We start from the raw sequence: 16,932 nt of genomic DNA, 5'->3' as shown, positions 1-16,932 counted from the left end.
AATACAGGTTTGTTTTCTTCTTGTAAGAGGCTAAACCAGAGAGGTTTTGTAAAAGTTCAACTATCTTAGTGTAAACAGCATGCTTGTTTAGTGCTCTCAAGCATATTTCCAAATTAACTAAGCAGAGCAATGCTGGTGTTTACATCTGCACTCCTCTACACACCCCCACCACCGACAGATCACAAACTCTCTCAGACTAAGCAGAGGGTAATTGTGCTCAGTGAATGACTTTAGACCAAAAAGGTGCTTATAACATGATGTACTATAAATCATTTTGTAAAAAACATAAATGCATCCTCACTGGTGTAGACAGAGGCATACAAGCAAAGGAATTCTATGCCATCATTCATCTTTTTGCCCACATGCCATTAAATCTAACACTATTTCCCAATGAAACAATGTTTCCTTTAAAGTATGTAGTTATATTTTTATCTTAAGATTTACAGTGAAATATATTAACAGAGCATGCCTTCTTCCATGAACTGCTTACCGTTACTACTTGTAAGTAATATAAGTATTATTCCAGCAATTGTTAAGGAAATGTCTCAAATAGATTTTTAATCAAGTCAAAAGATATTACACAAATACCTGAGGCTCCTCCTGAAGCGTGGTTTTATTCTTCGTTTTGCACAGACACAGATGGAAGTTCACAGGATATATAGATTATTTGAAGTTGCCCACTGCTCTGCAGCTGAAATCTTACAAAAGCTACTGATATCCACCTTGCACAGGCAAAGCATTCACTGATTGTTTAAATACTCCTGTTTTACAAACAACATGCTAACCAGCAGCACTGAAAGATGCATTTACTCAGAGAAGAGCTGATGGAAATATTTGCCTGTATTTAAATGAGACGTAATTACAACTTTGCTAAAATGAACCATTCTGTTTATAATACAGTTCAAGCAGTCCCAAAATGCCATCATTAATCCTCCAAGACCCTGCAGCAGACCACATCAATTCCCAAATGTTTAACAAGCCAAAACCATGGAGGTCATTCCTGACCGTGTACGTAGTTATATACATACATACATGAAACAAAGAAAGGCTTGTATACTGACTTAACACTGAATTTCTTACTTAAATTTTCTAGGAAAATCAGCATGATTTATCAGTTACCTCACACGTTTACAGGGAACACCACCATTTTTGGACCACCTTCTCCCAAAGCTGTATTAGCCCACAGATTCTTCTAGAGCAGACTATGAATTGCTTCTTTCACTGTCCGTCTGTTTTTTTTCTGGATCAAAAGAACTGCCTTCAAATAAAATTTTGTTTCTCATTCCTTCTTTAAGCATTCTTTGCCGGATCCTGTGTTTGGCTAAATTGTACCTGCAGTAAAACCTAGAGGAGACAAAAAGAAAACGTGATTCCCTCTTTACATGTGTGACAGTATCAAATCAGAGTTATTCAGCCAGTTGAAATTTTGAAACCACATACAATAATGGTAGTAAAATTCAGTATGAAATAGCACATAATGGAAATACCAGGGTACCTGCTGTTTCTTTAAGGCAGGCATTAGGCAGCTCCTACTGAGGAGCAGGACATACAATTCCAATGGAAAATGCTCACTTCTATGATTTGGATCTTAACCTCATGAACGTTTAATATGCTGCTTTTTTAATTAGGGCAGAAGAATAGCACATGTGAAGGAAATAAAGGAAGAAAGAAGGAGATAACTGGATGGTCTGATCTCTGAGAAGTCAAGAAACGAGCAGCTTCTGTTTTGTTTTTTTTAAATATATGAAAATAAAAATTTGAAGGCATAGAACTCTCTTCCCTTAAAATGATTTGGGGGAGAAGGAAGAGGACAGTTAGCTAGGCAACTCATATATGGAGTTTCAAAAAGAGTATGAAAGGTCACACAAGGATTGTGTTGTACAAAACAGCCAACATAGGTCTTTCAAAATTCAAGAAACGTTCTACATACCAGTATCCTAACATTGTGCAAATAAAGCCACCGACTGCAAAGTCACAGGATCTTTTAACTCTACCTGAAACAAAAATACTCCAAAAAATTAGAGGAAAAAAGTTGGGTGGCTTCCCATTATTAATAAAGCTTAATCGAAATTGAGAATGAATTTCTCCTTACAAATAACACAAAAGAAACAAAAGGTGTAATTACTTACTGGTTGCTAAAAAGTGTCCAAGACCCACAACTAAAGATCCCACAGAGCCATAGAGCACTGATTCTCGTGCACACGGGACATTTTTAACATCAAGAAATCCTAGGAGTTTAAAGGACTGCAAGGAAAAAGAAAACAATAAAACAACACATTAAAATATGAATTAAAAACTCCTTTTGTAAAAGTAGCCAATTTCCCTGTAAAATTGACTCATTTTAGTAGTCAACAATAAAAACTGGATGATCTCCTGCTCCCAGGAATACATTTATATTTGAGCAAAATCAATTTATACTTGAGCAAAAGATGACCATACATAGCAAATATGCACAGCTGTATCAAGAACTGCTTTAAAACAGTTAGCAATTGATTTAGGCAACATCATTTTTATAAGCCTGGTGGCTTATGGTTCTTCTATCCTTCCTATTGAAGATTATTTCATTTCTTCCTTTATTCTCTCTAAAAAGGAAGGGAGAATAAATACCCTTAGGAGCCCAGTTCTTTGTTTAAAACCAAAATACATCAGGTTGTATAACAGGTGAGGTTACAATCAACCAGGTAAGGTTATGCCACATAATTTTAATACCTGTAAAGGCAAACGTGTTTAAAATTATTAATTATTAATTATTATTATTATTATTATTAAAAAAAAAAAAGACTTAAAGAAATTATTGGAGAAGATGATGCTGGTACCAGAGAACTTTATATTAAACAAAGACTAAAACCACCATTTTAAACTTAATCCCATGTATGCCTAAACATAGGGGCTATTCATATAAATTCATCTATATTCTACACATAGATTTTAAAATGAATCTACTGATTAAAATTACCCTAATTATTTCATATTCTGCCTCACATCTATAACCCACACTAGCTTTTTTCTGCCATATTTCTATTTACTTTTCAAACGGCAATTACATATTGCCACGCATACATGCAACTGTTGTCTGGACAAATATGTTTTTGATTTCTGAGATGCCTACGTTGGCTTAAGTATGATTGAGATCTTCTAACTTGATTACACCTCCTATCTCCCACCTGAAGAACATCCTTGCAAGTGCACGTTGGTGTCACAAGCAGGAATGGCAAACTGCATGTGCAAAGGCCTCGAGACAACATGGTCAGAGTGAAGGGGCCTGAACTGTAATAGATCTCTCTTCTTCCTCCCTAACTCACCTGTTACTGGTGGTGTGATAATTCTGTCTTCAACCATTTCATTGACTTTAAATCATTAAATACCATTAAACACTGCAATGTGCAACAGTACCAGCTGAAGTCATTAACAATGATTTTTTTTTTTTTTTTTGAAAGCTGCTGTAGTTGGACCAATTGGATTTTAAAGATGGGATACCACCATAAACCATCCACAAAGGGCTGGCAACACTGAGAGAAGTCACTGAGAATGATGCCCGACTACGGATAGAGGGATGGCAAGCCTCTGACTACAAATGGATTTGCGTTCAAGTAAGGAACCTACATTAATAATTTAATCTCTGTTGTCTGCGAACAGCCCTCAGCTGCTCCCACACCATCCCTTTGTGCCAGCGGGACAAAAAGCCCTGCCCTGATCTCCTAACGATTTCAAGCATTCTCTTGCGGAAGAAGCCAGGCTGCCCGTGCTGCACCCACGCTGTGCCCCGTTACAGCAGGGCTTCACTCCGGCCACCGTTACGGCGGTTGGGGAGGCTCGAGGGTCACGACAGCGTTTCAACCCCAAAAGCGAAAACCCTGTGGAAGAGCGTGTGGAAATAAAAAATAAAAATAAAAATTAAAAAATAAAACTAAATACGGAGAGCGAACGGCCGCCGTCCCGCCGGCAGCCGCCATTACCTTCCCCTCCTCAGAGCCGCCCTCGCCCGCCATGACGCGACAGCGCCCGCGCACCACCGAGACGGGGAAGGGACGCGCCTAGAGAGGCCGCGGCGAGGCGCCGCTCTGCCCGCCCCGTCTCGGTGGTGCCCGCGCGGAGGGGAGGGGAGGGGGGCGGGGGGGAGGGAGGAGGCGCCGGCGCCATTTTAGGTGCGGGGCCTCGCTGCCCGCGAGCTCCTTTGTTCGCCGAAATGGGTCACGGAGGGAGCGAGGGCGCGCGCGCGTGCGCCCGGCTGCGTGCGTGCGTGCGCGCGCCCGCCCGTGGCGGGAGGGGGAGGCGCGAGGGTGCGCAGCGGTGGAGGGGAGGGAGGGAAAGGGAGGGGCGGGAGCCATGGCGGCGCTGCGGGCGTGCTGCCAAGCGGCACCCGCCCGGCACCGCCGCTCCTTCCCTGTGCCCCCCGTGCCGCGGAGCCACAGCACCGCCGTGTCACAAACGCAGAGCCCTTAGGGTGGGGAAAGCCCGGCAAGGTCACACGGGGCGGCCGCCACTGGCACCCGCTGGCACCTGAAAGGGCGAGGGAAATGGCCCGCTGCGGGGAGAAACCCGTGCTGGGGGCGGGGGGGCGTGCGTGGGTGAATTACTCTGCACAGAATGGTGGTCCTGTTTGGGTCATTACGACCAAATTGGATAAAACACCAGTGCGTTTCTTAGGGCAGCCTGTGCCAAATCACGTCCGCACACTGGAAATGATGCTTCAGACATTAAATGTTACCACGAGTAAAATCTGAAGAGGTAAATGGTGCTAAGTGTCTCAGGACAGCGTTTTGTAGTTCTGACATACTGTGAAAACACATTTTGCTGGAAGAAAACAAGTTTCTACCTCCTAAGTAGTAATTTGCCAGCTAGGTTCAATTTAGGACCTTTTACATCGCAGCAACAAAGAAAAACAAGGACGAGAGATGTGTAGTATTGCTTTTTGATTAAAAAAAAAAAAAAAAAAAAGTCCTGAAACACATTGTTTCCCTAGGAGGAATTAGATATCGTCAGACCTTTTAAAATGTTATTTTGTATGTTTTATTTTTAATTCGATGCTGAATAGAATGGTCTTTTGCACTCACTGGATTTTAAGTTTGAGTTTTATATTACTTACATGTTTTCAGGATTCTGGAAACAACGTACTTTTACACAGAATTGATATATTACTAGTTGAAAAGTGCTGTTTTACATTTGCATGGGTTATTTGAAATCTTTAACAGATTAGAAATAAGTCTCACTCCTTCCCAGCAGTCCCAAATCTGATTGTTTTATCATCTTTGCAGTCTCTAGAGGCAATATTCAGAATTCATGGAACAAACTGGTCTGATACATTTGCAATTTTAAAAAGATCAATAAACATATCTGGAATTGTATCTAATCTTTTTAAAGCTAATGTGTATTATGCATGTAAAAACACAGGACATTTACCATAATAAAATGTGGAAATAAAATTATTGGCATATTTTCTTCTTGGAATTTGTAATGTATGGTTTTATTTTAGTTGGTTTAAAAAAATCATTGTGTAATTGCATTTTATTGCACAACCACAAACATGGAGGAGTATAGTAAGAAATTGCAGGAGTGGGCTAATATGTCTGGGATTAATAGGGCCAAATTGGTAAAAAGTAGATAGTGCTTTTACTGGTGGTGATGTGGCCTGGCCTGCAGAAGTTAATATTTTGAAGAAGAAAAGAAGAGTGGAAGAATTGGATTGATGTTGGCTTGCTGACTTCAGCGCTAATTTCCTTCATCATGCTGAGCACTTTCTCGAGGGGTCCGAACCTACGTGCAGTCTTGTCACCTTCGAACATAAGGGGAGACACACGTTTGCTCTTCTGAGAGCAGATAAGCGCCTCGAGACGTTGCTCTGCTACAGGCATTGCTTGGTAGTTAGCAGGCTGGCAGATTCCTGGGCTAGTGGTGGAGGCACCCCTTGAAACAAATCTTGTAGGACTTTTTATCTGTCTTCATGGTCAGCTTGAAGCTGCTTAAAAAGAAGTCAAGCAATTGCCTGTGGTGACCAGGTGCCATGTTGTAAGCAATGTAAGCAAGGGTTACTTAACATTGCCAGAAGTCAGGAAGAGGATGGTTATTCCATTCATGTCCTTGGATTTCACAAGTGTTTGTCCTTCAGGAGGAGGACATCATATTATTAGATTCAGGTGTGTAGGATTTATGTATATGATGGTTTTGTGGTGGTAAATATTTACTATGATGGTTGTAGAGATACCATCCAGCAGGTTATGTCAGAGTAACTACTCCCTGTAGGGGAAGGCACAAAGAGTGTGTGCAGGCTACTGCTGCCAAGGCAGTCGGGAACCACGCTCATGCAATTAAAACAAATTGCCTTTTTTATTCCAGCATTAATACTAATGCAAATTAAGGCTCAACTGCAAGCCAGTTTTATTCCGGGCTGGCTTTGCTGATTGCTTCTGTAGGTTGACTTTGACTAACACAGAATCATAAAATCATAGAACATCCTCAGTGGGAAAAGACCCACAAAGGTCATCGAGTCCAGGTCCTGGCTCCACGCAGAACCCCCTAGGAGTTAACCCCAATGTGAGTGCTGCCCAAACACTTCCTGAACTCTGGCAGGCTCGGTGCTGTGACCACTGCCCTGGGGAGCCTGTCCCAGTGCCCGACCCCCCTCTGGGTGCAGACCCTTTCCCTAACTGCCAGCCTGACCCTCCCCTGTCCCAGCTCCATGCCGTTCCCTCGGGTCCTGTCGCTGTCCCCAGAGAGCAGAGCTCAGCGCCTGCCCCTCCGCTCCCCTCGTGAGGGAGCTGCAGGCCGCCATGAGGCCCCCCCTCAGCCTGCTCTGCTCGGGGCTGAGCAAACCAAGAGACCTTAGCCGCTCCTCAGCTGCTCCATAGAAAAGTCTTGCCCTCTAGACCAGTCACCATCTTTGTAGCCTTCCTTTGGACACTCTCTATTCTTTTTATGTCTTTCTTAGGCTGTGGTTTAAAAAACAGCACAAAGTACTTGAGGTGAGGCCACACCAGCGCAGAGCAGTGTTCCAATACTCCCAGTTACCCGTACAAATGATGTTTCTGTACAAATGGTCTTTCTAGCTACAACATGAGCTGTCAATTCAAAATACTCCTCTAAAAGCCTAGGAAATGAAGGCAGGCTCCTATGGCTTTATTTCTTCTGCCAGATCTTTTAATGTTATTCAAGTATATGATTCAAAAAGAACAAGGGGGTTCTAAAAAAAAAAAAAAAAAAAAAAAAAAGGAAAGAAAAAAGACATATAAAACTTTATCAGTTATAATTTCAGTTAAACTGTCAGAGGTAGAGCTACCTTTAGAATTTCCTGACTTCTTGGTGGCAACTGGACTTAAGCATGCTAAAGTCCAGACTAAAAACAGAACCAACATTTTCCTAATTAAACAACATCTTTCATATAATGAAAATGTTTTCTATTTTGCTTATAAAGCATGTCTTAAATTTATTATTGGTGAATACAGAAAGACAGCTTTCTTATATGACATTGTAAATTTCCTTCATGCAGATGATGGTAGTATTTAATTGTCTGGTTTTGGTCCATTTCTTTTTAAGTTTCAGCCTTTTAAGACCTAGAATATATTTTCTGGAATTGAAGACTTTAGGAGATGTGTGTTACTTCTGAAAGAAATCTGTGTAATAATGACCTAGTAATCATGGGGTTATAGCAATAGGAGTGTGGAACATGAGAGGTTTGCTAGTCCATTCCTTTACCCCACAGGTACTTAACTTACGCTGTCTCATCCCTGACAAACTTGTCTAAGTTTTTTAAAACACTTCCACAGGCAGGGATTCCCCAGCTTCTCTCAGCAATCTGTTTTCTAATTGCAATTAAATTGAAATTATATTAACAGATTATTAAAGGGGTACTGTAATAGGCTTTAGATCACCTATCCCAACAATTGGCCAATTTGCAGAAAATGAATTATTTCAGAAATCTGCCATATTGTGGTCATATGACTTTTTTTTTTTTTTTTTTTTAAATATATATATATATATATGTTACATTTCTTATTTTTCTACCAGTGAAATCATGTCATGATTTTGAACCTGTGAACATTATATATTTAGATCCTCCAAATCAGAGTATTGCTGCTTTTATCCCTGCCAATGAGTCCCAGAAACACTTCACATCTTAATTTTTTCAAACTAGAGTAGCTGTCCTGAGGTTTCCATCAGGAATAGCGTGGAGGGGTATTATTATGAACTCTAAGCCTCGTGTTCCATGTCTGTCATATGAATGTGTCAGGTTTAATCTTTATTAATTCCTCAGAGAAAACTGAAGAGTAGAACTAATAAGATATTTGTATGGTAATTGTTTCTTTTGGGATGTGATTTCTGAAAATTCATAACAAACTGAATTATGCCAGTAAGAAATTTATGTAGAAATAAGCTATTTAAACAGCACTGCAAAATTCAGAGGAAAAGAAAAATCTATCAAAGACTGTTAAATACTCAGGCACCCTCTCAGGGTTAAGAATTCCCTCACCACAAGTGCTAGGGTACAATGAGTAAGTATTACTACATGCTTCTCCTGTCCTTACACTTTTCCCTGTATATCCAGCACTAGCTAAAGTAACTTTTTGCATTAATCACTGTGGCTCTTTATTTTTTGCTGAGATAAAAGCCTGGAGAAGGCAAAAACGTCTTTATTGCATTAGTACACTAAGGTCTCGGCAACTGGTTCATTTTTAACACAGACAGTGCTAGAATATAATGACATCACTGAACCAAAGGGTAAGAGGAGAGAAGTGATGTTCAGGAGCTGCTCTGACGCTGTGTTTTGTATGCAACGTGCTGTTAAAGCAGGTGTATAATCAGCACTATACAGGGAGGTATAGTGCTGATTTTTGCTTTTTTTGTTAGTTTGTTTTTTTTTTGGGGGGTGGGGGGAAGAAGGTGGGAGTGGGAGTAGGGTAAGGGTTTCTGGGTTTTGTTTCCAATTTTGTAATAAAGCACCAAACACTTTAGAGTATGCTCACTGGCTTATCCCCACCTTGCCTGGTGACATGACTGTCCTCTGGTAGTCATGCCAGCTGCAAAGTGCTTTGTTCCACTGGAAATAACTGGAAAGTGTACTTTTAAGTAATAAAGTGTACTTTTAAGACAGCTGCCATCCAAAATACACTAAGAGATTCAGAAATGTCAGCATACATTTTTTTCATCGTGCTAAAAGACCAGTTTTAGTATGCTAGGGCAGGATCTCCTATACCAAATAGTGCCCCTTGGGCAAGCGGTAGCGAAGAGAAAGCTCATGGCTCCAGAAGGATCTCATAAGAAATGGCTCATCCTTAAGGCTGAGATTTGAGAGATCAAAGCATAGCAGAATATATTGTTTCCAAACAGTTGTTGCAGATTTGCAGACACCTCAGGTGTCCCACTATGGTGCTCAGATTCCCTGGCAAGAATTCAAGGTTTTTCTCCATAAGTGTCGGGAATGACTTAATGTCTAGCATATAAATATTTCTATATATGATGAGAATTCTCCTCCTTTCTGAGAAGGATCAGAGTTTAAAAACTTGGTATTAGTGTTTTTGAATCCAGTATTTTTTGCTCTCTTTCTGATGCCACGCTGTGACCTGGCCTCAAGTCTGAGTCAGTCTGCTGGTGGTTGACTACCAAGGGCTGTGACCTTCTGTCAGAATTCAATTTTGGAGACTCCTAGCTTCCCAGCATCAGGTGCTGGGCTAAAATCACTAATACCTATGAACTTACAGACCACCTGATGCAAGACAGCCTGGGGCAGAAGCTGTTTGTGCTCTGAGGTCTGGTAGAGGAGCTGGAGCTCTCAGGGTGCTGGGGGAATTGTTCCCAGGGTTCTGGTGGGATTTGTGTGCACTCTGCACCATCGTGCTGCTGGGGAAGCCCTCGCAGTCTCCTACCCTTAGTGGAGGGTTATTATCCTCACCCATGCCATTCTCCTCACCAGCAAGGTAACCAGCTGCTCAGTAAATTCAGTTGCAGAGCTCTTGGGCATGGACATCTATGCTGTGGCTGCTGATCTGTGCAGAGAGTTTTCTTTATTTACCCTGGTAGGGCTTTTTTCCCCATAATTTCCCATGCTGGTGGTTTTATTTTCCTAGCATGTCAAACTCGTGCCTTCTCAGTACCTCTGCAGGAATGAGAATAGAAACTAAACATACACTTAATCACTTCACTTATAAGCTGTTTAAAATTCTTACAGAGTTGGATATAATTGATGTCTAATAGATGAGTTTTTCTGGTCAGCTAAAGCTAAAATAGCCTAATGGCAGTCGTGGTAAGTTACTCTTCCAGTTTTGGAGAAGTGTGTGTTGGCAGAAAGCTGCACTGCTTACTTCATCAAATCCAGTGCTTCTAAGACAAAAGAGGGGCCATTTCTAACACGAGGAAGGGAAAGGAGTGCTTATTTTGATGAATGGTCCTTCAGAGTGCTAGCTTGGGTTTGTGACAGCGTAATTCTGAGTAACAGTGTCAGTTCCATCTGATTCCCACCCCGTCCCCGCTCTTGGGAGTGACGTGTACATTCTGATAGTTTATGGTTTCCGTTTTACATTTGTTTACCTCCTGTGAGGACACTTTAAATTAGTTGATCACGATGATTGTTGTGATAGAGCAGTTTATCTTAAACCCACCATCTTTTCAGATATTTGTTCATGAATATTTACCAAGTAATGCTGTTCAAAGTTGGTTTTCTTCAACCTAATACAGGCAAGTCTCAGATTCATTTGGAACATATTAGATGTCTCTTTAAAATTTTATCTATAACTGGCATAATTATCTGTTCTGACAAGATCTGGTGAAAGAACAGTCCCTAAAAAGAATTTCAGGCATTGTGCTGTTATTTATAAGTCAAACCCTGAAACAGTTCCCACAGCTCCACCATTTATTTATTAGATCTTATCTAGAAAAAATGGGGCTGCCAGGCAATCAGAGGAGTATCATTTAAGCATTTTGATTTAATTTAAACTTAATAACCATCAACTCCTTAACTAGTAGGGGTGTGCCTAATAATGTCACCTGTCAGTGTGCTTTTAAGTGAGCTTGACTTTGAAAATATAACTCACCAGATCCAAAGCTAAGGCAGGTAATTGATGAACTCCTGCAGATTTTAGGTGAGAAAAATACTACATCTTGACACTGCTGATATCCACGTGTGTTGCTTTTTTTCAATTAATTTCACATTCATGTGCAATTTTTGTTTATAAAGAATGACATATGGACTGATTTTAGTTATTTTTAAAGGCATATCAGCTACAAACTGTCCAGAATCTTCACAGTTATATAAATTCTGGTTAAGCCTAAATTGTTCATAATCAATACAGCTCATTTGCTGGGAAGTTTGTAGAACTCATTTTAACATACATACCTCAGTATTTCACCAAAACACTAAGCTTTCCATATCCCTGTAGCCTTCTGATAGCTTCACATTGATTGAGGTTATTAGTGATTTTGGGGGAATAAAGAGGTGAGAGTACATACACTGGGAATTTTGACAAGTGCTATCATATCATGTAATCAGTACAGAACAGCATAATTCAATAAACCTTGTTTTCTTGTCCAGAATAAATCTTTATGTGGCCTCTCTTCCAGTAACAATGAGGTTAGCATTAAATGGCAGTATGTACCTGGGAAAAATAGGTCTGGGAGAGATTCTGAGACATGATTTTGTCCTGCTTCCTGTCCCAGGGCAAACACAAATATTCCTGCCACATCGCTGACGGCAGTTTTTCTACTGTCCACTTTAGGACCTTCAGTGAGGGATATTCTGCAGCCTCCCTGCTGCTCTTTTCACAAAGAAATGCTTCCTATTGCCTTTCTTATCATCTTCAGTGGGGTGCTTGGGAACTCAAGCAGATTCCTCATCCTCATCCATCTCCATCTCTGCTCGTTAGGAACCACATGTGGCTGATTCAGTTAAGGATCTAGCTCAATCTGAAGAGCTCCTCACACAGAAACATAAAAACCCAACAGCCTGTTGGTAATATCCAGAAAGGAAACAGCAGTTTCCTTCTTCTTGGACTTTGCCTAGTTGCCCTCACGATATATGAAGTTCTCTGATCCCCTTTGTGAACAGCTGGGGAACAGAGAAACAGAGAAGCTGCAGTCATTTGCCCAGATGTCTTGGAAGTACGGAGTTTAATATTTAATTTTTAGTACCAATGTATATGATCCTGTTGATGCAGCCTGATCCAGCTAATGTGTCCGAGCTGCGTAAGTCAAACTGCTAGGAAAGCTGTGATTTGGAGAGAAAGGTACCTCTTAGAAGAAAATAGAAGACCTGTATGTCTTCTATTCGAGTCAGGCTGGTTGGGGCTGTCAGCATGGAGCAGAAACCTGGGCAGTCTGAGCAGAATTGCTGCAGGTTGCTTTGTTGGCCTCCCCACCATCTTCCCAGCAGAATATTTGCCAGAGTTTTGCTTGGTGTTGGGTGATCTTTGTGCTACTGGAGCTGTGGCTGCATGAGAAAGTAACTCAGGGCAATGGGGGGACTGGATCAGTAGATAAAAGTAGCTGACGTTTGTGTGGTTCACCTCACATAAATTACGAAACATGGTGGGCTTCACTAGAAGAATTAATGACTTTCACATGCTCCTTAGAGTCTCCAAGCAGAGAAGGGATCATTTGTGATGTTACAGTACCCCTTTATGTCACAGAAGACGCCACACCTCACAGGACCATGCCCCTGTACACAATTAAAAAAATAATAAAAATGAAGCCTATGCTGTGTTTACCTCTGGCCTTACCGTATGCGGTGTGGAGGCTGAACATGTGCTTAGTTGTCTCCCTGCCAAAGGGTGAACCCTAGACAACAACCATGGTGCCAGTCTTCCCAAAAGCCTGTCAGCTCTGAGTATCCTGCCCTTACCAGCCTTTGGCACCCTACCCTATGGGACGGAAGGAGGCAGCCCAGAAGGCTCAGATGTTTAGCTCAGAGGAAGGCAGTGGTGGAAGACTGCTGTTATGCTGCTGTGTGAAGAGGTGACAGAACAGGAGGAGGAGCTGAAGTGTTGTTTGCTCCAGGGCTCCTTTGAAAGGAGTTGATGGGAAATGCGGTGGTTGGAGAGAAGCGCAACAGTGGCTCTTGAAGCAACAGCCACAAATGGGAACTTTGATAAAGGCAGAGAGCTAAGGTGTGGAGCTGGTGTCTCCTGCCCTGGAGGGTATGAAGGAACCTTATCAGCTGTGAAACTTTCTTTTCCCACACCACAAGCAAAGGCTTTGTCTCTATTTGTCCTTGGACCATATTCCCTTGCCAGGACCCCCAAAGGGTAAGCATACTAGGAAAGTGTGCATCTGTAAGCAAAGATCAGACATATAGTTACAGCGGTTGGTTGGTCAGCAAAAGCATTCAAATGCTACGAAGACTCCTTGGTGCCGCCATAATGTTCTGGTTCCCTCTCAGCAGTGCTGAGGCCCTCCTACAGATCTCACCATTGATATTCCATGGTTAGGAGGTGACACACTTATCACAGGCTTAGCTCATCTGTTCAGAAATATTCAACTTAATTCCCTTTTAGAGCCCCCTCCTGCTTCAGAAACTATTTTAGAATAATATTTGAAATCCCCCAGGCTATGTGCCAGCAGTAATTGACCAAGAAAGCTCCATCTGGGGGAAAATTCTTCTAGGTACTGAAAATGAAGTTGTTCTCACCTGCATGGTGCCCTACACAGAGGAAATGAATGCATGAGTCAGATTCAAAACAAAACAAAACAAAACTCCCTTGTTTCATCACTCATTAGGACACATGGATTTCATCCTTAGTTGCATATTTCATTTGCTTGGTTTGCCTGCAGCAATTCTGGGCCTGCCAGCTTGTTTCCTCTCACATTGCTGAGGATACTCAAGTCTTAATGCTGTAGGACAGCAGCTGCACAGCAGCATCAGTGAACTAAAAAAACACATTACTGTTGAAAAGATAGATCTACAAAGAAAATGTTCACTGACCCATCAAAAGCCCACTATTGTGATACAGGATGGAGTTCACCCATCACTGTGTAATTTAGATCAAATTGGATTTATCAATGTCTCAGACAATTTTCACTTAACAAATTGCATAAGGGGCACTTTACAAGGCTGCTGGGTGATTTTCCTGTACTCTGTGTGCTTGTGTTGAAAAAGAACACGGGGAACAACTTCTGAAACCCACTGTCCCCACTCCCATAATGACTGCAGGTCAAGCAAGTTCTAGACTGAAATTTGGCTTGGAAGTCAACGTGTTTGGTTGAACAATCTGTGTCAGACATGAGCGTTTGTATGTGTGTCCTGATCCAAGGGTTTGACTAACTCTGTGGCAGCTAGAGGCTGTGGCAGCAAAGCAAAATGGAAAGAAGGCATTGCAACCTGGCCAGCCGGTGCTGCTGCCTGCGTGGGGAGCGTGAGCCAGCATCACCCCTCTCTTCCTCACTTCTCTTCACGTGGCTGTCTAAGTTATGTTTTATTAGAACAAAAAAGTAATTAAGTCTGGCAACACAACTCTCTGGACTACTACGTGAGACAGAATAAAGAAAATGTTGGAAACAAATCTCATGCTCTGTCTGCTTCAGATGTGAGCTGGGAAAATTCAGAAGGGAGTCTGGGAAATGCTACCTGACAGAGAGCTTACTCAATCCTGCAAACCCTGTCCATGCCAAACAAGTTCCTTTCACGTATACATGAGTTTCATTGTTACCAAGACAGTAATAAATCAGCTGGAAAAGTACCTTATGGTTGGGTGGCTAAACCAAGAGGGACCCAATGCAGCTGAATTTAGGCAACTGAATCATGCCTTCACTGTTCAGCAGCTTGAATCTGAAGAACCCGAGCCACAGCTCTGTACATTTAATCGGCGTCTTATATGTTGTATATCTATTCTTCTTTTGCTGTCCCCAGCTATGGAATGACCACCAAAGTTCTTTTCAATCATGTTGTTGGCAGACTAAGCATACGTGTAAAGACAAGTCATTGCCAGCACCACAAGGCTATTCGCACTGTGTATAAATGCCATATCGAGGCATTTTCTAAGACCCATGTTTCTCCCATAAAATACCATAGCTGTTTTCTTTGGGGCTTTATTCCTCCTTTGATGGCCTATTGACCACCAAATTCTGCTTCTTAATTTAGCTTCTAATTGCTTATTAGTCATACTGTAAATTTCTTTATGGCTTCAGTTGCACAGCTATAGTAATTAGCGTTTATGTTCCTGAGGCCTGCAAGGCAGTGCTTTAACACTGCACAAAGAGATGAAACACTCCGCTACAGAGCAGGGATCGTGCTCTGAGGATTTCTCATTTTATCTCCTTAAGTTTTGTAGAGCCTCGCTGTGGGAGTCTCTCTAGAAATGGGGTCAGGGGTAAATTCGGTAGAGTCATCCTGAGTAGATTTCACAGAAGAGATTCAGAAAAATGTTCATTTATGATCATGTAGTGTTCTCTGCATGAAGGAACATGCAAGCTTCTCCGCAGCGAACACTTATTAGTGCCCTGGTGTTTCTCTTATGAGGTGAAACACTTCTCTGTATTTCTGTGGACTCTTTCCGCTTGAAATGTGATTCTGTGAAATTTGATTGAGTAATTAATGATCTGTAGGGAGAGTTAAGCTTTTTAAATTTTGCACTTTCTCCTGACCATTACTCCATCAAAGCCTGGCTCAGTTTGGTGCCGTTTATATCGCTCTGACCCACGCCCACAAGAGGCTATCGGGGGCCTGGAAGTGCTGGGGCCCTGCTCCCTCTCCCCCTGCCTGGGCCTTGTGATGTAGCGCCCATTTCTGCAGCTTGTCTTGGGGACCTGCAGAGCTTCTAGGTGAGGCCAAGAAGCACCTCACCACAGCAGGGGACAAGATGGCTGGGCTGCTGTCCCTTGCCGGCCCCTCATGTTGGGCAGGCCACAGGGCTCCCTGGGAGCAGTGTGAGGCGCTGTCATGGATGGGCCAGGCCAGGGTGCTGCCACCTGCGAAAGCCAGCCCCAAAACTGATGGGTTGTGGCAACTGAAAGGCACCAGCTCATCCTTTTATCATCCCCAGTAGGTTTGTCACAGCTACTTCAGCATTTTTAGAGCAGGTGACTCAAGCTAACCCAGCCTAGAGCACAACCACAGGAGTTTTCTCAGAATGCCGTAGGAGGTGGAGAAGATCCGGTCGTGGCTGCACATGCGGGTTTGCAGGCAGGCAGGCGGGCCCACAGCTGCAGCTCCTGCCGCTGCGAGCACAGGAGGAAGGGGCTCGCTAGTGCCAAGATGAGTTACACACGAGTTACCTCATGCCACAACACGCCGCCATGATGGCCACATCTCTCCTTCTGCCCTGCCTGTTCATTGCTCCATTTTCACATACCCACATTGTTCGTGTCTGTGATGTGTTCAAAGGCTTCAAGCTGTTCAGGGGGCAGCAGCCTGCGTGCCTCTCCCTGCCTCCCACCCTCCTCATCACACCCCTCAGGCAGCTTGTCCCACAGCAGTGGAGGGATGAGGAAGGTCTCGAGATGCCTTCACCCCCTCCCACCCCAGCAGAGATGGCAGGGCTTGTGACCTGCACTTTCACAAGGCAGAGGCTGTTCTTGGGTGGGCTTGGAGGGTGGCTCCACCTTCCCTGAGAAATGCTGGGGGAGAAAGGAGTGGGGGGTGCAAAGGGACCATGCTCCTCCATCTCTGTCCTGCTGTTCCCACCCCAGAGGCATTTGTTTTACCTTTAAAAGCAATTATTTTCATACCTAGAGCACAGCCTGAAGATTCAAGTCCAGATATTTGAAAAGCAGTGCAGAATTTTGCCCTGACTGCTTGGTCTGAATGCTGCTCTGAATGCAAACATCCCCTCTTTTTGGAGCCTTCAACCTGAGGTGTTTCCTTCACTCTTTCATCATGCTGCACACAGTGTATTCCTGTAGGTTAAGCTGTTAAACGAGCATATCTCAGAGCAATACCAGGGTGGTATGTGCTGTGAGTGATCTGTGAATGCTCCTGGCATTCTCTCTCCCTGCCACGCCAAAGCGACTGCTCTT

General features: G+C 42.8%; 1 protein-coding gene across 1 annotated transcript; it reads right to left on the bottom strand.

The window, feature by feature from the left end:
- Positions 1–595: 595 nt before the first annotated feature.
- Positions 596–4,077, bottom strand: COX20 (cytochrome c oxidase assembly factor COX20). Its single transcript, XM_084512194.1, has 4 exons — positions 3,957–4,077; positions 2,130–2,244; positions 1,931–1,994; positions 596–1,344 (listed from the first exon to the last, which is right to left on the bottom strand). The coding sequence occupies exons 1-4, from the start codon at positions 3,987–3,989 to the stop codon at positions 1,203–1,205; spliced, it is 354 nt and encodes a 117-aa protein (XP_084368320.1). The 5' UTR covers positions 3,990–4,077; the 3' UTR covers positions 596–1,202.
- Between the last annotated feature and the right edge of the window lie 12,855 nt (positions 4,078–16,932).

Source organism: Aythya ferina, assembly GCF_964211825.1.
Source record: "Aythya ferina genome assembly, chromosome: 3".
Taxonomy (NCBI): domain Eukaryota; kingdom Metazoa; phylum Chordata; class Aves; order Anseriformes; family Anatidae; genus Aythya; species Aythya ferina.
This window is presented reverse-complemented; position numbering and strand designations above follow the sequence as displayed.

What these genes read in the sequence shown, in the direction of transcription:
- COX20 (XM_084512194.1), bottom strand. Translation starts at nt 3,989, where the DNA reads ATGGCGGGCGAGGGCGGCTCTGAGGAGGGGAAG. An exon ending in TGGACACTTTTTAGCAACCA is followed by an intron (nt 1,995 to 2,129) that starts GTAAGTAATTAC and finishes TTTTTGTTTCAG; the next exon opens with GTAGAGTTAAAAGATCCTGT. An exon ending in TGCACAATGTTAGGATACTG is followed by an intron (nt 1,345 to 1,930) that starts GTATGTAGAACG and finishes TGTCTCCTCTAG; the next exon opens with GTTTTACTGCAGGTACAATT.